The sequence below is a fragment of the Boleophthalmus pectinirostris genome, unplaced genomic scaffold, assembly GCF_026225935.1.
Source record: "Boleophthalmus pectinirostris isolate CB_2022bp ecotype Guang Dong unplaced genomic scaffold, ASM2622593v1 HiC_scaffold_21, whole genome shotgun sequence".
In the NCBI taxonomy this organism is placed as follows: Eukaryota; Metazoa; Chordata; class Actinopteri; order Gobiiformes; family Gobiidae; genus Boleophthalmus; species Boleophthalmus pectinirostris.
In genome coordinates this window covers 36,799,058-36,821,557 of record NW_026571175.1, presented here as the reverse complement: position 1 = coordinate 36,821,557, position 22,500 = coordinate 36,799,058, and the positions used below count along the sequence as shown (strand labels likewise).

The following is a 22,500-nucleotide window of genomic DNA, read 5'->3' as shown; positions in this document are numbered from 1 at the left end:
AGCCACTGAGCTCGGCCCATTGACTTGAATGGACGGCAGTTTTGAAACCCTGAGGCTTGATAAGTTCTAAAACTTTTAAGTTAACGTTTAAGACTTATTTTCTCTTGTCAAGGCGTGTTAAGAGGAAAAAGTCGCATTTTAACAGTTTTATCTGTTTAGTCTCCACAAAATATCACAATAAATATCGTACCGTGAGATTTATATCGTGAAAATATCATACAGAGAGATTTGGATTTTGTTACATCCCCAATCGTGAGCTTTCCCACGATATCACAATAAAAATATCATATCGTGAGGTTCAAACATGACAATATCTTAGACTTGGCTATCGTTACATCTCAAAAAACTACCGTCATTTTTTTCTCACACTTTGAACCCTGCGGCTTAAACAATGACGCGGCGAATATATGGACGGATTATTTGTTTATGAACACAGCAGATGCGTCGCAGCCTGAGAGCAGAGTTTATCTCGTGTGATAAAATAAGTTCTGATGTTAAATGAACATTAGTGAGTGTGATTCGTCTTAATGACCCGTGTGTGTTAAATCAGGTGAGTGTGTAAATGACGAGAAGAAACGTCTCAAACTTCAGTAGCTGCACATCCACTCAGACATGATCCACACACCTATCCCCGCCCCCTGAGAGTCTGAAACCTGCTGAAATCCTCCAAGACGCTGACATGATACAGACAGAACAGAGCCAAGTGTCAGAGTCTGATAATCCTGTCGTTTTACTGCCGTTTTACAGGCTCTGTTCAGAAAAAACATGTACCGTATTTAATTAAAATAAAAAAAAATCTGAAGTTACAACATGGACACCCGTGATTTATAAATGCGTGCGGCCTGTTTACTGTACTTTTTTTTTCTTTTAAAATGTCGTTGATGCGGCTTATATTCTGGTGCAGTCATTAGTCTGGACATTACAGTACTAGTCTTGATGAGCTTCATTTGACTGGAGGTGGACACTGTGGGTGACGTCACACTCCCTCAGTCTGTGGTTCTTTAATCTGACATTGTCGAGTCTCATTGACGTGTGTTTGTGTCTCTGTCCTCAGCACATCACAAACCCTCGTAAAGCTGCTGGACAGCAGGACCTGGTGGTCAACAACCCTCTGTCCCAGGACGAAGGGGTCAGTCTGCTTCACCACAAACACAACATCTCAAAGGGCTCAGCTTCAGAACTCTAACATGAACGTTCTTGTGTGTTCTTGTGTCCAGAGCTTGTGGAACAAGTTCTTCCAGGACAAAGAGCTGAAGGGGATGATCAAGCAGGACGTGCTCAGAACGTGAGTATCTCCTCATCTCCTCTTGTATGTTTGTATTCTGTTTGTGTTTACTGACCTCGAACTGATTTTACGTGTTATGTAAGGATTGTCATAATTGTTTTATAATTTTCTTTATTATATCTTAAACTGGCTCGGAAATAGATTGCGTTTTGTCACAAGATTGGGAGTTTTGTAGCTAGGCTGGTGCCACCTAGTGTCTCCGCTCAGTTTCATTTCCTCCAGAGACTAGATCAGGAATCAGAAAACACTAGACGATTCACAAAAACCCTGAAAGTGCGAGTTCGGGCACCAGCCAATCAGAGAAGATTCCCCAGATCAAGGATTTAAAGCCAGAATAAAGAGAATGTTTGAATTTCATCAAGAGGAAAGACGTCATTGTTCTTCTTCCTACGGGATTTGGGAAAAGCTTAATATACCAGTTACCCCCCGTTAGCGGCGCATTACATACATCACGACCAAACAGCAGCGATTGGTTAAACAAAAAAAGTCCCCGCCTACATTCGAGCGAACGAATCCTAATGCTGCGAGGTCACACGGTTTCTACGAAGTGAAACCGTGTGATGAATCAGTCTAACAATTTTGTCCAACACAGCAATAACTTTCTCTTCTCTCTCTCTTTGTTTTCCAATAGTGAAAATTCTTTATATTTTCCTGCTTTTTTGTCCTTGGCCAATCACATCCCTCTCTCATGTTCAGGTGCATTGTGTAATTTTTCTGTTGGAGCGTCCGTCAAACGCTTTTCTCCACGGTGAGGTTATTGGTGCTTTGGAATGTTTCGCAGTGTGGCATTAAATCTTTCTAGAATGTCTGTTTTTCTATGTATTTTTTTTAATGAATAAATTTTTGAAAACCACCTGTAATTGAATAAATGTGGAGTAAACCTGTTTTTAAAGTCACACTGTGGAACATTCGAAGCAGTGACAGCGACAGTGACAGACCCCCGACCGAAAAGTTACACAGTGCAGCTTTAAATGTTTGTGATGGGCAGGTTCCCGGAGATCCGATACTTCCAGGACGAGGACGTGAGGACCAAACTGACCGACATCCTGTTCTGTTACGCCCGAGAGAACGAACAGCTGCTTTATAAACAGGTAACACACTCCACCTCCACCACCTCCAAAAACCTCCACCACCTCCAAAAACCTCCATCATTCCATCGTTCCACCGCTCACAGAAGTGTGTCTCTGCTCAGCGTGTTAGGCTGCGTTCAGACTGCAGCCTAAAGTGACCCAAATCCCATTTTTTGGCCTCTATGTTCCTGTATCTGATCTTTTAATGACAGTCTGAACCACACAGATCCGATTTTTTCTAATGTGACCCAGGACACTTGGATATGTGCTCCTGAAACCTTTACATATCTGATCTTTTGACATGTGACTTCAGTGTGAACGGCCAAAGTGCATTCATCCACCTACACGTTATCAACAAGACACAAACGTCACTATTCTGCGCTGAAGTAGGAGAAAATTGTTAATGAACTCTGTGTGACTGAAGTGAAGCACATCACCACTCACCACAAAACACCACGACCAAAAACCTCGTCCTTCTCCTTCTCAATCTCCTCCTTTAAAACAAGTAAGTTGTTCATGTTCTGGCTCCGGTACGAGAGGAACTTTAAAATCTCCAGGTGCTCGATGCTCGTGTCCACAGAGCACGCTCGCTGCGGTTGACGTCGTCGTGTCTCCAGTGCACATGCGGGACACTTTCGGGCCGTTTACTGTTCACACAGGGGATTGAATACAAGTCGCATTTAATTGGAAATGTGAACGACCTCGCAAAAACATCGGATTTCACAAAAAAATCGGAATTGAGCGTTAAGCCCTGCAGTCTGAACGTAGACCTTAGACTCACAGTGACTGACAGACCACTGATCTCAGAGCAGAACTACTTAAAGGAGTCACAAACTACAGGATTTTTCAGTCTTAAGTGATTTATAAACATGCCAAAAAAAGGGCACACCACAAACACAAGGAGAATCTGATGAGATTTTAAATCTGCGATCTCACAGACTGCAGGGGGATCTGTCTGCGCACCACAGGATATAAATGTGTGAGCGCGATCAAGTCAGATGTTTCCTGTCTCCAGTGGCTCCAGTCACTCTGAAGTGTCAAAGATCAGACTCTGCACTTCTAGTTTAGATCCAAGTCCAAACTGTGTGATTATTATTTGTGAAATGTGGAGCAAAACTACAGATACAGGATTTTTTAAACATAAAAGATTGGAGATAAAGTCCACAGGAAGTAGAGTCACTGTCGTTAATCTGCAGCTTCACCTCGATCAGTTTTATTATGATTTTATTATAGTTCTGTAGTTTTATCACAGTTGGATGATGAGCCCAGTGTCAGGAACTACACCACAAGTTCATTTCTGTTGGTTTAAGTTTATCTGCAATACTATTGGTTTAGGGATGGGCATTCGATTAAAGTTTCTTAATCGATCGTCGGGAGAATTAACGATCGATTATTGATTAATCGTTAACATTTTTATATTAAAATTGTCATCATTATTATTACTATCTGCACTACTAATCTGCATAAATAACTTTACGACATATAAACCGTAACGACTCTAGAGCCACATCAGCTGTTTGACATTATAATGTGTTTAATGTAGCTTTGTGCAAGTCTCCCAGAAACTAAACTTAAAACCACATCACTCATTTGCATAAACTAAGTGAAGATGCGGCACGACTCAGGTGAATACAGGTCAGTGTGACCATATTTGTGTTTGTCAAAACCAGGACAGCGTACGGGGGGAGGGGGGCGGGGCCTCGTCATCCACATTGAGCGACTCTCACCTGGAAAAACATTTTCCCACTGGACACAGAAACATATGTGCTGCTTTATACACTGTGCACATGGACTCACACTTGTCCCAACGCAACGGAAAGTGTGGAATTTCTTCTACAAATCATCGTTAAATCCACATTTGTGCTTCGGTACGTTGCAGACTGACCCACTGTTTGTGTCTCGCTCCTTCTGATGCAGAGACACATGTACACACCTGTTTGGTCACGACACACAGCAACATACATTCGGTTTGTCGATTAAAAATGAACATAATCGATGAAATTCTTAATGAGCAATTATCGATTAATCGACTAATCATGCCCATCCCTACTATTGTTATCCTCTGTTTTTTCCAGTAGAGGGCAACATTGTCATTGTAACTTTACTTTTTTGGGATTCTTCTTCTGTGATGTAGTTTGTACGTTTAAGCGCCATCTCGCGGCCTCCACCTGTAAGCAGCAGGCGAGTTACTGAGAACGGTACTGGAGGTGTTTGCAATCTTCTATGGAAAACCTTGGCAAGACATAATCTTTTACAAAAACGAATAAGAAATGGTGTTTGGACATAAAAACCTCCTGCTTCCTGTCGTTTCTTTGGCTGTTTGTTCTCTGGTCTAAGTTGGGTTAGGAAACACATAACTGACGGCAGAGGAGAAATCTCACTGCATGTTTCCAAACGTCTTCCTGGTTTGCGACTTCAGCGTGGTTAGAACCTGTTATAAGCACTTTGTTATCTGGAAGTGTGTGTTGGCATGCTAGTTGCGACGGCAAAACTCCGCTCTGGTCTCTGAAATTTGTGAAAAGTTCTTTATAAACTCATCAGGGTGAATAATGTGGACGCTCTGACTGCAGAAGGGAAGTGAGGAAGAACTTTGGAGCACTGCAAACTGTTTGTGATGAGTTTTGTTTTTCCGTGAGTTTGTGTGTGTGTGTGTGTGTGTGCGCGTGCGCTCGCTGGTTTAATAGAGTCTGAGCTCAATAAATGTCCACAAACACAGATGTAGTGAACCTCTTTGGCGTTAAGTGGAAGTGACGTGTGGCTAAGTGCAGTTAAACTGTGTGTCAGCTCAGATTAGACGAGCCATGAGTCAAGACACACTCACTCACAAACTCTCTTCTCTTCTCTTTCCTCTCCTTTTCTCTCGTCTCTCGTCTTCTCCCTTCTTCCTCTGCTTTATCTCATCTTTCCCCTCTCCTCTTTCTCCTTCTTTTTTCATTCTCTTGTCCTCTCTGCATTCCTTTTCTCTCTCAACTTTCCTCCTCTTTCCGTTTTTCCTCCTCTCTCTTTTCTCCTCTTTCCCTCTCCTCATCTCTCCTCTCCTCTTTCTTCTCCTCTCTCCTCCTCTCTCTCCTCTTTCCTCTCTCCTGTCTTCTCACCTCCTCCCATTCTCTCCTCCCTCACTCTTTCTTTCTTCTCTTTCTTCTTCTCCTGACACTTTGCAGGTAATTGGTAAAAACAAATACATTTTACCTTTTATTTTTTGTATTTCTGTTTTGCATTTTAGGTGTTGTAAAGCATAAAAACAAAAAAACATATAATTTCAAAATACTCAATTTTCTTTTATTTCTTTTTTTTTTTTTTTTAAACTACAAACAACCACATTATAGACTTGAATTATATGTAGAATTGTGCAGATTTGACTAATCCTTGTCTCTCCCTCTCTCCTCTCTCCTCCCTTCGCTTCTCTCTCTCTGCTCTCCTCCTCTCTCCTCTCTTCTTCTCTTCTCTGTTCTCTCTCTTCACTTCTCTCTTCTCTTTGTTATCTCTTCTCTCCTCTCCTCTCCTCTTCTCTCCTCTCTCTCCTCTCTTCTTCTCTTCTCTGTTCTCCTCTCTCTTCTCTCCTCTTCTCTCTCTCTCTTCTCTCTTCTCTTTTCTCTTTCTTTGTACAGGGGATGCACGAGTTGTTGGCTCCCATAGTGTTTGTGCTGCACTGTGACCATCAGGCGTTTCAACACGCCAGTGAGACGGCCACGCCCAGGTCTGACCACACTCACCTGTCCTCACCTGTCCACACTGTCACCTGTCTACACTCACCTGTCCACACTCACCTGTCCCTCCACACACTCACCTGTCCACACTCACCTGTCCTCACACACCCTGTCCACACTCACCTGTCCCTCCACACTCACCTGTCCACACTCACCTGTCCACACTCACCTGTCCACACTCACCTGTCCCCCACACTCACCTGTCCCGTCCACACTCACCTGTCCTCACCTGTCCACACTCACCTGTCCCCCACACTCACCTGTCCACACTCACCTGTCCCCCCACACTCACCTGTCCCTCCACACTCACCTGTCCACACCTGTCCCCACCTGTCCACACTCACCTGGTGAAACAAAATTTGAGTTGACACAATAATCCAACCTCTAAGGCTACAATCATTTACATAATAGAACTTTTTCACATCGGTGTGAAGTGTCCCACTGCAGGTTTGTGGAACTTGCAGCTAATGTTTTTTCTGTGTAAATGTGTGTGTAAATGTGTGTGTTTACATTTACACACATTTTGACACAAAAAAAACATTAACCAAAGTTCCACAAACCTACAGCGCAACACTTCCAGGTTGTTGTGAAAAAGCTCTGTTGTCTCCAACCCTGTGCCTGTGTTTTCTAGAAGAATCTTGTTGCCTGTAGTTTAAACCTGAAGCTCAGTGGCCTGTTGTGTTTGTCAGCTGAGAGTTTCCAGACGTGTGAAGCTCCTCGAGTGTTGATGTGCTCTAAGAGAATCCCACTGTTTAAGATTTTGATTGACATAAACACGTTTAAATCAAATATAGTTTTAATGACGACAGTTCTAATGCTGATTTATTCTTAATCACAAAAACATGGCACATAATGATCTGTTTATTTATGTTCTAATTTGTTTTGGTGTTTTGGTTTAACACGTTTATTCAGTCAGAAGCAGAATGAGCCTCACGTGACTCTCTCGTTTGAGTTGCTGGTTCAAAGCTGAAATCCAGTGTGTTTAAACCTGACATGGTCTTTCTGTAAACCCCAGCACCTGCACCGGTCCTGAGTCAGTGCTAGTGCAGCCTCTGCAGCTCAGGGAGGGAATTCTGGAGGTTCAGAGCTTCGCATGAGACCAGAACATAAACTGAGACTGAGACAAATGCAGGACGTGTCTCTGGCTTCGTTCAGTCTGCAGTGCTTAAATGCTCAATTCAGATTTTTTTGTGAAATTAGATTTTTTTTTTTGTGAGGTTGTTTACATTTCCAATTAAATGTGACTTGTGTGTGATCTCTGGTGTGAACTTTAAACTCACCAAAAGTGTCCCGCATGTGCACTGGAGACACGATGACGTCACACACAAGTCCAATCCAATCCACTTTATTTCTGTCACACATTTCACAGTTTCCAAAGTTCTGCACAAATGCATAATAAAATATTAAATAAACGCTCCGATCTAATCACACTAGTCTTAAAATAATAAAACCAGTAAAATAAAATAAGAGCAAAATCACAGAATAGCAATAAATAAATGAAACTAATAGAACCCATTAAAAATAAATAAAAGACAGAGGAGCACACAACTCACGCAGTGTTAAATGTGTAAAAGTGGGTGTTAAAACTCTCCACTGTGGGGGCTATTCGAACGTGGAGGGGCAGAGCGTTCCAGAGTGTTCCAGACTTTGGGGCCGGTCTCAGAGAAGGCCCTGTCCTTTGGGTTTTAAGTCTCTTCTTGGGCACCAAGAGCTGGAGCTGGACCTCGGACCTCAGAGCACACAGGGGTCTAAATCTGGATGAGGTCTGAGACGTAACGTGAGGCCAGAACATTCAAAGCCTTAAAAACAAACCAAAAAATCTTAAAATCAATTCTAAAATGAACAGGAAGCCAGTGCAAAGACGTAAAAGGACTGGGGTAAAGTGTTGAAACTGCAGAGTTTTGGAGTCACTGTAGTTGGTAAAGTGCGTTACAGTAGTCCATGCATGATGAAATAAAAGCGTGCATGACTTGTTCAAAAGGTTCAAAAGATAAAAAAGGTTTGACTTTAGATAAGAGCCTCAAATGATAAAAACTTGATTTTAAAACGCCATTGATCTGTTTTTCAGATTTAAAATCACTGTCTAAGGTGACCCCGAGGTTGGTGACTGTGGGACAAACATAATTTTTGAGGGGTCCCACATAGTCAATATCCAATAGGCAAATAAATCTGGCAATTAGTCACCTAAACTCTGGACTTGTCTCCCAGAATCCGGTCCAGTTGTTGGTAAAATGTTCAGGTTACACGTCCACAGCCGCTTCATTTGTTTGAGTTTATCCTCCTTGTATTTGGCTCGCAGGCTCTTTATTTTTCATTCACACTGGAGTCAGGTCTGTCTGTAGTCGCGCTCGGACATTTCAAAAACCGCCCGACTCTGATAAGACGCCTCCAATTTGTCCTGAATACTGAATATGAATAAACTCACTAAGCTCGCTTTCCCTCCACTGACGAGACTCTGAGCCAGACGTGTAGGTGGGTGAATGTGACCTGGACGTTCAGACTGAAGTCACATGTCAGAAGATCGGATATGTTTGGGTTTTAGGAGCACATATCCAACTGGTCTGGGTCACATTTGAAAAAATCGGATCTGTGCGGTTCAGATACAGGAACATAGAGGTGAAAAAATCAGATTTGAGTCACTTCAGGCTGCAGACTGAACGGAGCCTCTGCAGGTTAAAGCTCTGGAGACACAGGCTCAGTGATTATTGTACATTTTGTATTTTAAACAATAAGAACACAGTTTACACACAGTTCCTTTAAACATCTATCCTAATTCTTATCACAAACACAAAACTGGTCACTGAAGTTTTCCAGATTGAGTCGACACAATTATTGACACAACTCGTGCCTAAAATAATGGTTTATGTTTGTGTTTTTTCCACAGTGAGGAGATGAAGTGTTTGTTAAACCCAGAGTACCTCGAACACGACGCCTAGTGAGTGAAATCTTATTTTATTCAACAGCACGACAGATATCAGATTTACTCTCTGTGTCTTTGAGAAAAAGACAGAGACAGAGAGACACACAGAGAGAGACTATACCTCCATACGTCACAACAGTCTGTTGGTATCTTCTTCTTCATCTTTGTCCGTGTGTCTCATGTGTCTCTTGTGTCCTTCTGTCCACAGTGCCATGTTCTCTCAGCTCATGGAGACCGCAGAGCCCTGGTTCTCCAGCTTCGAGAGAGAAGTCCGGAAGGTCAGAGCTCGGTCTCCACAGAACTGAACGTTTAAACCAGTGTTCTGTTTCTCTGTGGATCTGACCCAAACTCTCCCCTGTCCTGTGTCTGTGTTCTGTGTCTGTTCTGTGTCTGTCCTGTGTCTGTCCTGTGTCTGTCTGTGTCTGTCCTGTGTCTGTCCTGTGTCTGTCCTGTGTCTGTCCTGTGTGCTCTCTCTCTGTCTCTCTCTCTCTCAGGGCAAAGAGGAGATGTTGACGAGCATCCCGTTCGCTCGGCCTCAGGACTCGGGGCCGTCCGTCGCCATAGTGACCAAAGTAAACCGCATCCAGGACCAGCTGGTGAAGAAGCACGACGTGGAGCTGCACATGCACCTGAACAGGCTGGAGATCGCCCCCCAGATCTACGGCATGTGAGTGTGCACCTGCCGCCGCGCCTGCCACAGCACCTGCCACAGCACCTGTCACACACTGTACACCCCCTCAGATCTGTAAAGACCAGACTTAGGGAGTGTGATGTCACCCACAGCATTTAGCTCCAGTCAAATGAAGCTCACTGAGGTCTGCAGTTATAGGGGCGAATCTGGAGGCAGAATTCCATATTAGGAATAAGAATTTATTAACGTACAAAATAGGGATGGGCATGATTAGTCGATTAATCGATAATTGATCATTAAGAATTTCATCGATTACGTTAATTTTAATCGACAAACTGAATGTAGGTTGCTGTGTGTAGTGTGACCAAACAGGTGTGTACATGTGTCTCTGCATCAGAAGGAGCGAGCAGCCTGCAACGTACTGAAGTGCAACGATGATTTGTACAAGAAATTCCACACTTTCCGTTGCGTTGGGACAAGTGTGAGTCCATGTGCACAGTGTATAAAGCAGCACATATGTTTCTGTGTCCAGTGGGGAAAAAGTTTTTCCAGGTGAGAGTCGCTCAATGTGGATGACGAGGCCCCGCCCCCCTCCCCCCGTACGCTGTCCTGGTTTTGACAAACACAAATCTGGTCACACTGACCTGTATTCACCTGAGTCATGTCTTTTAATCCAACAGAAATTGAACCACATCAGCGACACAAGAGCTGGAGTTTTATCTTTGCTTAGTTTATGTAAATTAGTGATGCGGTTTTTAAGTTTTGTTTCTGTGAGATTTGAACAAAACTGAATTAAACACATTATAATGTCAAAATGGGCTGATGTGACTCTAGAGTCGTTATGTTTATATGTCATAAAGTTGAATTTATTTATGCAGATTAGTGCAGATAGTAATAATAATGATGATCATTTTAATATAAAAACCTTAATGATTAATCGATAATCGATCGTTAATTCTTCCGACGACCGATTAAGAAAATTTCATCGAATGCCCGTCCCTAGTACAAAAGAAAAACCCCACTATATGATATAACCACAGTTTATATGTATAACTGTGGCTCATCATTCTGGTCTGAAAATGTTCACATTAACCTGTTCTACATGACAGGCTTATGATTCAGTTTTTTGTTTGTTTTCTCATATATCATCATATTTGTCCTCACAATATTCAGAACTAACTTCCTGTGTGTCTGTCTCTTTTTCTCCCTCTCTCCTCCCCCTTCCCTCTCTGTCTCTCTGTCCGTCTCTCAGTCGGTGGGTGCGTCTCTTGTTCGGTCGGGAGTTTCCTCTTCAGGATCTCCTCGTGGTTTGGGACGCTCTGTTCGCCGACAGCATCACTCTGGACCTGGTCGACTATGTCTTCGTGGCCATGCTGCTGTACATCCGCGACGCATGTACGCCCCCCACTGTCTGAAACACGAACTACACCCACACCCAGCCCCACCCAGCACAAACACAGCCAGTGTTGGGAAGTTTACTTTTAAAATGTATTCCTCTACAGATTACAGATTACATACACCAAAATGTAGTTTGTAACGTAATCCATTCAATTACTTAAAGTGAGTAATGTAATCTGAATACTTTGGATTACTGGATATTGACATGAATGTAACAACCACATCCTGAAAATTCATGTTTGTTCAGTCTTTATTTGACCATATTAAAAATATTATTGATAGAGAAATTATTTTTATGAGATTATTATTATGAGATCACAATTATGTCCACACTACTGTTACTGTCATATTGTATTAATTTAGTCCTAGTTTAGTCCTGGTTTAGTGCTGGTTTTAGTTCTGGTTTAGTCCTGGTTTAATCCTGGTTTTAGTCCTGGTTTTAGTTCTGGTTTTAGTCCTACTTTAGTCCTGGTTTTAGTCCTACTTTAGTCCTGGTTTAGTCCTGGTTTTAGTCTGGTTTTAGTCCTACTTTAGTCCTGGTTTTAGTCCTGTTTTAGTTTTTTAGTCCTGGTTTTAGTCTGGTTTTAGTCCTACTTTAGGTTTAGTCCTGGTTTTAGTCCTGGTTTTAGTCCTTTAGTCCTGGTTTTAGTCCTGGTTTTAGTCCTACTTTAGTCCTGGTTTAGTCCTGGTTTTAGTCCTGGTTTAAGTCCTGGTTTTAGTCCTGGTTTAGTCCTGGTTTAGTCCTGGTTTTAGTCCTGGTTTTAGTCCTACTTTAGTCCTGGTTTTAGTCCTGGTTTTAGTCCTGGTTTTAGTCCTGGTTTTAGTCCTGGTTTTAGTCCTGGTTTTAGTCCTAGTTTAGTCCAAAATGTGAAAACAGGAAAATACCACCATGTATTCCATTTATTTCAACAAAGTAACTGTAATCCAATTCCCACTCACTGAAACAGTAACTGTAACTGAATACAGTTACTCATCATTTGTACTCTGATTACTTGACGCCGGTACATGTAATCTGTTACTCCCCAACACTGGTCACAATCAACACATGACAAATCCAACATTCATTTTTAAGGGTCAATTTATTTATTTATTTTTTACTCTTTTCACTTTTTCTTTCTGAACTACAATGCGAGATTTGAGCTGTAGAGGCTGATTTATGAACTTCTATGAATCACTCTAGGCACAAACTCAGTACCGTATGTTTCGGAGTATAAGTCGCACCAGCCAAAAAATGCGTAATGAAGAAGAATAAAATATATACAAGTCGCACTTTTTGGGGTAAAATGAGAGAGCAGGAGCCGACATTTCCTGTGTAAAGTCAAGTTGTAGTAAAAACAATAGAAGAGAGAACAACAGACTGTTAACGTCACATATGAACAGTTCTTCAGATAAACTATAAACAACAGAACAAGTTTAACCAAACTCTCCATCTCACTCCAAATCACTAAATCACTTCAATTCTTCATCCTCGGTGTCACTTCTGAACAACTCAACCTCGACCTCCGGAGGTAAACAGAGCGACGCAAACTCTTCTGTGTCGCTGTCGTCAGACTCAGCATCAGTTCCAGTTAGAATTATTCGGGTCTTTCTGAATCTCGACAGGATGGTTTCAGTGTCACTGAAGTCCAGACTTTGTCCATCCATCCAGTGACTTCAGGAAAGTTTGATGGTGCATCCTCCCGCTGTCACAAGTTTCCAAACTTTCTTTCTGCTGCTCGATTTCCATTTTCAGCTGCAGATTTCACGACTTGCAGTTTGTAATCTGCAGAATCTGATTCATCATCTTTTACCTATTTTTTTTTTAATGATATTTTACCTAATTTCTTATCTTTTTCCATTTTTTTTTTTTTATCATCCTTTACCAATGTTTTATTAAATTTAACATAATTCCTTATATTTTTTATGTTCTTTTACCTAATTTCTTATCATCTTTTATCTAAGTTTTTTAATCATCTTTTACCAAATTTTTTAGTATTTTGCCTAATTTCTTATCAATTTGTACCTATTTTTTTTTAAAAAATAATCTCTTACCTTATTTCCTACAATATTTTACCTAATTTCTTATCCTCTTGTACTTTTTTTTATTAACTGTTACGTAATTTTTTATGGTTCTTTTAAGTAATTTCTTTTTTATCAAATTTTTAAAATCATCTTTTACCTAATTTCTTAGTCTTTTGCCTAATTTCTTATCAACTTGTACCTTTTTTTTTTTTTTTTTTTTTTAATTATCTCTTACCTAATTTCCTACAATATTTGACCTGATTTCTTATCATCTTGTACTTAATTTTTTTTAATCATCTTTTACCTAATTTTTTTTTAATCATCTTTTGCCTAATTTCTGACAATATTTTACCTGTTTTTTTGGTTTTTTTTTTTAATCATCTTTTACCTAATTTCTTACAGTCTTACTGGAGATCTTTAAAACGTGGCTGTTGTCGAGCGCTGATTACTGAGTGTGCAGTTAATTAGAGTCGGGCAGAACTTTATAAGAGTTTGTCCTGTAGATGTTTCACCACCAGATGGCGTGAAAGTCAAGTAGTAAGTGATGCTCTGTTGCACCTTGTGATGTCATGAAGTTGTAGTTTTCAGGTGAACAGCTCCTTTTTCTTTTTGTTCAGTAGAGACTGGCAGTGGTCTGAAATCATCCAGGTGATTCTAGTGAAGGAGTTTTCAGTTTGAGAGAAGAACTGGTGCTAAATGTGCAGGGTTTGTGTTTTAAACATGTGAATGAAACAAAACACAAGTCCAGGATCAGAAAACAGCGTAAAATGAGGCGTTTAACCACAACTGTACAGTCTGAACTCTGCTCTGAGCTCTTTCTCTCGTTTGTGTGTGTTTTTTCAGTGATTGCCAGTAACTTCCAGACGTGCCTGGGCCTCCTCATGCACTACCCCCCCATCGGAGACATCAACGCTCTGCTGCAGAAGGCCCTGTTCCTCAGAGACCCCAAAGTAAGAGACCCCCGAGACCCCACTTCCTTCTCAGCGCAGAACGACAGAAAAAACAGGACAGAATGGAGTCTCATGTGTGAACTGTCCAGTTTATTTTCCTCAATCATGAAGCATATTACCACGATTTAACAGAAATGATACATATCACTAAAGTTATTCTGCAGACCGAAGGGTTTAGGCTGAAGTTTTAACACTTATTTTGTTGAACTCTATTAACTTATAGAACAGGAGACAAGATGCACAACTATTTACAGAAAACAAAAAACAAAGCTCATCTGTTATAAGTGTAGGAAAGAATACTGACTTATTTCTTTTGGTTTATACACACACACACACACACACACACATCCATGTACACGTTAGTATTCATACTTATTAATATATAAATACACAGACTCTTCGTATAATTGATGGTTATAGTTAATCTGTACTGGTCTTATATATTTTTTTAAATGTGTAAATTGCTTCAGAGCCTTTTAATGTTTCGTCCAGACTGATCCATAACTACCCTATTTTTTGGACTATAAGTCGCACCAGCCAAAAAATGCATCATAAAGAAGAAAAAAACAAATATAAATCGCACCCGACTATAAGTTGCACTCTTTGGGGGAAATGTATTTTTTATAAAAACATACCAATAGAACAGAGAACTCTTAACGTCACATATGAACAGGAGCATCGCTTCCTCTTCTGTGTCGCTGTCGTCAGACTCAGCATCAGTTCCAGTTAGAATTATTCGGGTCTTTCTGAATCCCGACAGGATGGTTTCGGTGTCACTGAAGTCCAGACTTTGTCCATCCATCCAGTGACTTCAGGAAAGTTTCATGGTGCATCCTCCCGCTGTCACAAGTTTCTTTCTCACTCCAAACTTTCTTTCTGCTGCTCGATTTCCGTTTTCAGCTGCAGATTCCACGACTTGCCGTTTGTAATCTGCAGAATCTGATTTTGTTTTTGGGGCATTTGTGTTCAATCTTCTCAGTCTTTGTCTTTATAAGTTTAAAGTTTAAATGTTAAATTGTTCAGTGGTGCAGAAGTAACGGTGCGATCGACTGACATGATACAGACAGAACAGAGGCTCTTTCTGCAGGAGACATGCGCAGTAGAACCAAGTGACAGTGGTACAGGAGGAACAGGAGCAGCAGATACTCACACTCAAGACTAGAGCGCCCTCTTGTGGTTGTCAGGTGTGACTTATGTATTAAAATTTTCACACTGAGTATAAGTCGCAGGAAACGGCCAAACCATGAAAAAAAGTTTGACTTATTGTCCAAAAAATACGGTAATAACACAAGATTATTGTTACTCTACTGTTAAAACTAAATAAATGTGATGTATTAAAGAGTGGGGGCATCTGTCATAGAGTTTTAATGTTGTTCTCTTATTTATTTCTCACGGTTAGCTGTAAGGTAACACAAACACACCTGGAGTTGTGTTTTGTTTCATTCACATGTTTGAGTGACTCTTTATTATGAGTCTGTTTACATCTCCACAAGCTCAAAACGCTCAGTTCCACCTTGTGATGTCATGTAACAGCTCTTTTTACCTTAAGTTCAGTAGATTTTGGCAATTCCAGGGCTGAAATAATAACGCAAATGATTCTAGTGAAGGTGAATGATGTTTTAAAAGTCAATAGAGCTCTTCCTGTATTACCACATGACATCACAAGGTGGAATGGAGGGTTTTCCCAGCCTAAATATTCAGGGTTTGTGTGTCAAACATGTGTGAATGAAACAAAACAAAACTCCTGTTCAGTTTGTGATGAGGAAACGACATTAGAACATATAGATGAGAAAAGAGCGAAGTATGGGCCTTTTAAAAGAAAAAAAAAATCAGCTAAAATGGACAAATGCTCATTATTTATTCTGTCTGAAAGAAAAATATCTTTAATTAGTCACTCGGTCAGTCTGGGTTTGGTCCGTTTCACCTCAGGCTGAAACGGTTCTGTGATTTAAACGATTTCTGACCCGTGATCCAAAACTGAAGCTCCCCACTCTGCCGCTCTGCAGAGGTGTGGGCAGAGCGGGAGGAGCGGGGGGTGACTCAGGTCGACCGGAACGCAGCTGTTTACTCTGTGTTTGTGTTACGTAACCTGTGTTTGTGCGTGTGTGTTCCGCAGAATCACCCTCGACCCGTCAACTACCAGTTCCAACAGAACCTGGACTATTACAACACGAGAGGAGCCGATCTCATGAGCAAAACACGGTAAAGCAGCGGCCGGACGCACACACACTCTGCCTCACTCTGTCACAACTCAGAAGGTTCTGGAAGTCCACCGGAGCGTGAAAAAAACCACCAACACCGTCCAAACTTGAGACGGTCTTTATCACCTGTTTCTCAAATGCACAAGACGTCTCCTCTGAAACTGACAAGCACCCAAGGCTGTTTTTATTATTATTATTTAGTGCTGTCAAGCCATTAAAAAAATTGAGATTAAAAATTGGAAACTGAAATTCGGGTGAGAACGAGAATGAAAATTACAATTCTTTGCGGGAGCGATGTGTTGTTGTCCCGACAACACATAAAAACAGATTTTATAATAAGGCAACTCGCGTACAGAAACAGTAAATTTAGAGATTAAAAATGAGATTAACGCGATTAAAAAACATAAAGCACTAAATATGACTGTAATTAATTAATCGCAATTAACGCGATAATTTGACACCCCTAATATTATTATTATTATGAATACAATGATTTACAGCACTGTTTACCAAACTTTTTTTCTGAGGACCCATATTTTAAAAGTCCCAAACCTTCATGACCCAAGTCCATAGACGTTATTCGTAAATCACAAAATAAATGTTGATTTGACGAGGATATTTTATTGTTGACTGACTGATCGTGTCTCTGAACATTTTAGTATAACTCAAGTTTTAAACAATGAAAAGCAGCAATAAAAGGATCCAGACGTCGCCTGTTCGCATGTTAACGGTAGAACATTTCTTTTTCTTTTCAACATTCAATTGAACCAGCAACACTGGAACAAAATAGTCAGTAAAATAATTACAAAAAGATTAGAAATGATACAAAACATATCTCAACATTTGAACATTTCTGGTGAGATCGGTGGGTCCAGTCCAGGTGCAGGAGGAGACGCAGCAGCAGATCAGACGCAGCTTCAGTCTGTTTCTGTTTCTGCTTCTGCTTTGTTTTCATTTTTGTGAGAACAGAAAATCACAGTTTACACATAAATGTAGAAGTGAAAGGAATAAGCAGAGAAACACTGAGCTACTGAGGACAGAACTGTACATCACAGATCCACATGTAGATCATGACACAGCGACTCAAAAAAACCTCTCAACCTGAGGGCCGCGACCCAGTCTTTGGGAAGCAATGATTTACAGGGTTCCCACGGTTCATGGAAATCCTGGACAAGTCATAGAAATTGAAAATGTCATGTTCCAGGCCTGGAAAAGTCATGAAATTTTGTAAAGTCAATGAAGGTTTTAGAAAAGTCATGGAATTGAGTCTGTCTCTCACGCAGCTCCAGTGTTCTGTTCAGTTCTCATGAATCTGTTCTGATTCTTTCTGAACGTCTGAGCCTTTTGTTTAAAAGAGACGACAATAAATGCACTGACAAGATTTTAAATGTTCAAAAACTATAATCCCAAACCAGAAGGTGAGTGGAAAGAGTTGACATTTCATGCAAAATTCAGTTTGTGTCATGGAAAAGTTTGGACATTTTTCTCAGTGAAAAAGAGAGTGAACTCTGCATTTACATTTGTGTTATTTATGTAAATACATTTATTACACTGTTCATTTAATAACGTGTCACCCTTGGGTGTTTGCCACACCCTGTTTACGACGGCCATCTGAGCTCTTCCCTCATTTCCTGATGAAGGTCTAGAGCTGAAACGTTGTTAACGTCCTAATTAAATTCACAATTTGCAAGTTCACTGCAAAATTCTCTGCTCTGACCAAGATTTTAAAACTTATATCAGGTTATTCCTCTGGTTTCCAGATTTATTATCGACTTCCTCATTTTGAATTTGATGAATTCTTGAAGAGAGGTTGTTTATTTTAAAAGAAATTGTCATCTTGCTGCATGGACACACTGCAAAAAGTTAAATTAAGATGACTTGAAATAAGAAAGTTTTATCATGATTTGAGTAAATTTCACTTGAAAAGTAAAATGATCTGCCAATGGAACAAGAGGTTTTGTACTTAAAATATGAAAATAAATCTGGCTATACTTAAAATAAGGAAAACAACTTTTTACACTTTAAATAAAACAACAAAATCTTTCTTAATTTAAGATGTTTTGCTTTACCTAGATTTTACTTTTTGAAGTGCATTTTCTGATAGATTTAAGTGTTTATATCTTCAATTTTGGCCAAGCTTTTTTTGGTGTAGAACAGTGTGTGTGTGGGGGGGTTCTTTTCTGTTCATTTAACATTAAAAGAAAAAGCACATTGGATTTTCTTCAAACATATAGCGAAAACACAAAAACAAAAGCCTAAAAAAACAATTAAACTAAACTAAACAAAAAAAAACCTCCAAAACACATGAGCAGACGGGGTTGGTGTATGTTTTCTTTAAATATAAAAAGAAGTCCTTGTTTGTGGTTTGTCTTTATGATGTTGATTGTCTCTTCTGTTTCTTCAGGTCGAGTGTGAAACCTGCTCCTCTGAACATCAACAAAGTGTCCAGCAGTCTGCTCAGCTTCGGCCGGAAGCTCATGGGTCCGGCCATGTCTGGAGGGTCGGGGAACTTCCAGCCCATCAACGCCGAGGTCCAAGCGTCCGCGCCCACCTCCCCGACCAGGACGCGCCCGCCCGCCGCCGCCGTCCCCCCCACCCGCTGGCCGACCCCGCACCCGGCCCCGCCCCTCCGCCCGCCCACGGCCACGCCCCCAACCAGCACTACCGCATGCTCAAGTCTGAGAGCATGCCCGTGCAGCTCAGCAAAGGTGAGAGCAATAAAATTATCAATAAAAGAATCATGAATAAATACAACGACAGTAATAACAGTGAATATATAAACTATACACAGCTCTGGTCACCGCTCACTCATTCATAATCTGTGTGTGTGTGTGTGTGATTAACCACTAACCCCAAGGATCTGTGATTCATTTTCTCTTATTTCCAATGTCACATGTAGAGCCGAATTTAGAGCCTATAGCAGATCAAATTTGGCCCACGATATATTTATTTTTGGCGCGCGAGATCATTTCAAATCTGTATTAGAGCTGTCCGCTGCGCACAGATCGACTATACAGATTTACAGATATTATTTATTTCAAATATTGTTATTATTTTATGGCGAGGAGAAAATTCAGTTTGTCGACTGGACAAAAGTGAGTTTGGTTGAAGATGTTCCTCAGCTTATCCAAGCTGCTTCTTCAGTTCTGGTCAGACGCTGGTGACACTTCTTATATCTGCAGGGAGGAGCTAACTACACTGAAACTACTCTGAAACTAACACACCTACTTGTTTTAGAGGAGTTTCAGTGTAGTTAGCTCCTCCCTGCAGACAGACATAAGGAAGTGTCCACCATCGTCTGACCAGAACTGAAGAAGCAGCTTGGATGAGCTGAGAAACGTCTTCAACCAAACTCACTTTTGTCCAGTGGACAAACTGGACAAACACACACACATTTACACACACACATTTTACACAGAAAAACATTAACAAGAAGTTCCACAAACCCACAGCGGGACACTTCCGGTCGTTGTCTGTACAGTGACGTCTTGGGTCTAGTCAGAAATGATCAGGTTCAACTTTTGGAATTTTACCTTTTAAATATTTCAATAGAAACTAAGGTGTAATTAGTTTGGAAATATGTGTCTAGATTGTGATGATTTCATACACTCAGACGAGGAGCAAGAGACAGATTTTTTATTGATTGATTGTTCAAATCAAATTGAGCTTTACTCACTATTCTAACATTAACTTAGTGTTTCCAGATGAAACACTGATGAAAATGTTGTTTGTTATAATCTGGTGTTTTGGTTCAAGACGATTATCCAATCAGAGAGCAGAGTGAGCGTCACATGACTCTCGTTTGCGTTGGGGCTTCAGTGCTGAAATCGTGTTGTTTTAAATCTTAACGGGGTTCACCTGTCCTGTCCTGTGTCAGACTCTGCTCCTGCCGGGGTACCGCAGGTGCCCCTGTCGGCCCAGACCCACGCTGATGCTCCAGGTAACCATGGTAACGCCACCCGCTGCTATAGCAACCGCATCTCTGTGCCGCTCTGTGCCCTCGTGCAGTGTGCATGTGCCTCTGCGTGTGTGTGTGTGTGCGTGTGTGTGTGCATGTGTGTGTGCATGTGTGTGTGTGTGTGTGTGTGTGTGCTTCTGCGTGTGTGTGTGCTTCTGCGTGTGTGTGTGTGTACATGTGTGTGTGCCTCTGCATGTGTTTACACCGCAGCCCCAGCGTGACCAGACTCCATCCTCCACACGGAGCTTTAGACTCTGTGTAGTGTTGAACGTGACCGGCAGAGTTCGCTCACACTTTACTCTGTGTAGTGTTGAGTTTGACCAGCAGAGGGCGCTCACACTTTACTCTGTGTAGTGTTGAGTTTGACCGGCAGAGGGCGCTCACACTTTACTCTGTGTAGTGTTGAGTTTGACCGGCAGAGGGCGCTCACACTTTACTCTGTGTAGTGTTGAGTTTGACCGGCAGAGGGCGCTCACACTTTACTCTGTGTAGTGTTGAGTTTGACCAGCAGAGGGCGCTCACACTTTACTCTGTGTAGTGTTGAGTTTGACCGGCAGAGGGCGCTCACACTTTACTCTGTGTAGTGTTGAGTTTGACCGGCAGAGGGCGCTCACACTTTACTCTGTGTAGTGTTGAGTTTGACCGGCAGAGGGCGCTCACACTTTACTCTCCCTCCTGTGATCAAACTGTTTTTCAGTTTCTGCTGCGGTGAAAACAAATGTGATGATTTTAAAATGTCACTGCTGAGAATGGAAAAGGCCAAAGTGACAATATTTACATTAATTTTGTAGTACTTCATAAAATAATAAAACATACACTTGTTTGGCTCTGAAATATTCAGTAAGTGTGAATAAATGAGACAGAATGTTACAGACATGACCTGAAGTCACAGTTGGAGCTTCAGGATCTGTGCTTTTATTAAACCTGTGGTTAAATCTCCAGGACTTTGCTCCGGTTTGTTTGAGAATTTCATATTAAAACTTCATTTTAAAACATTAGAAAAGCGCAGCAGTCACAGGGACGAGGATTCAGATGGACAGAGCTCCGTGTTTCTAAACGCTCCAGGAGCTGAAACTTCTGGATTATATCGACACATGTAACTATGGTTCTATGAGTCCTGGATGACCGCAGAGGTGAGATGTGCATGTGTGAGGAGTCAGTCAGAGCTTTATCAGTTTATCAGAGGCTTCTGCAGCGCCCTCTGGAGGTCAGGGGGGGGGAATGGACCTGCTGTCATCAGTGCGTGAACATTTTATCAGAAACTTACCGTATTTTCCGGGCTCTTAAGACTCTAACCCCATCAAAAAACGGCCACGCCCCACAATCTAGAGCGCCCTATACACGAATCCACGACTTCAGTAATCTACAAAGCCGCACCACCCACAGAACACACAAACACACACGGAGCAGACAGCGACCGCACAGCGAAACACACCCGCAGACACACTCATCACTCCACGCCGACGAGGAACGGAACGGAGGAACGAACCGAAAAAGCGACGAGCGCGACGTGCCGCTTCTAGACACGACTGAACAACTGAGTCACTGCGAACACGCCGACAATCCGTTGGTCCCAGACAGCACCCTCCCTACACGCCACAACTGAACAAAGCCCAGAGTCACCGTGAACGAACAAACAAACAAAACCACTCACCCATCACACTGTTGGGTTTCATTTAAAGTCCCACGCCGTTTATTTGTGAAAAAAGTTCGAAAATAGACCATTTAATGACAGTGTGTCTTATAATCCAGAGCGACTAATAGCTCGGAAAATACGGTATTTAAAGCGGCTCTAAATGTGCTCTGTGTTTGTGACTGAGGCCTTTTGGATTCTCTGTTGTGTTTGTGTTTTTGCTCCTAGTTTGATATTTTCTTTTGTTTTCATGATGTGATGTTCTGTCTGACGCAGATGGAGACGTTAATGATCCGCTGTTTCAATCAGACAAATCATCTTAAATGTGATTAAACTCTCTCATGTCATTTACATGTAAATGAACTTTAATAGTCGGCGTTGGCACACGGGACACTCTGATTGGTCGAGCCCTCTCAGAGCCCCGCCCCCTCACCTCATGATATGACATTTATATGAAGTGTGATTAATCCTTAACTCATGAAATTCATAAAATGTTAATGTTCTGAGGGATATAATTTGATACTCGCCCCTAATGAATCTAAACTCTTCAGATACATTTGTGTGTTTCTGTGGTGAAAGTGACGAGCTACGAGTCGACTCGATGTAACTCACGACCTTTAACTGCTCCAGCCTGTTTTTCTGTTTTTGCACGTTCTAACCTTCTCCTCTGTGCTGGTCCAGGCCCGGGGTCTCAGGCGGTCAGCTCGTCCCCCAGCGTGGAGAGTCTCTCGGGGAAGGCTCAGTGC

At 41.5% G+C, this 22,500-nt stretch overlaps 1 protein-coding gene across 1 annotated transcript in view; it reads left to right on the top strand.

Annotated features, from left to right (window-relative positions):
• The window catches only part of tbc1d5 (TBC1 domain family, member 5), a 58,217-nt gene that overhangs the window by 24,447 nt on the left and 11,270 nt on the right, over positions 1 to 22,500 (top strand). The window contains 13 exon segments of the mRNA XM_055157332.1: positions 1,055 to 1,129; positions 1,218 to 1,285; positions 2,274 to 2,376; positions 5,964 to 6,052; positions 8,947 to 8,997; positions 9,191 to 9,260; positions 9,477 to 9,649; positions 10,866 to 11,008; positions 13,856 to 13,962; positions 16,079 to 16,164; positions 18,568 to 18,748; positions 18,751 to 18,871; positions 22,436 to 22,500. The exon segment at positions 22,436 to 22,500 is cut by the window's right edge and continues 141 nt beyond it. Of these exon segments, the coding sequence (XP_055013307.1) occupies positions 1,055 to 1,129; positions 1,218 to 1,285; positions 2,274 to 2,376; positions 5,964 to 6,052; positions 8,947 to 8,997; positions 9,191 to 9,260; positions 9,477 to 9,649; positions 10,866 to 11,008; positions 13,856 to 13,962; positions 16,079 to 16,164; positions 18,568 to 18,748; positions 18,751 to 18,871; positions 22,436 to 22,500 (1,332 nt within the window).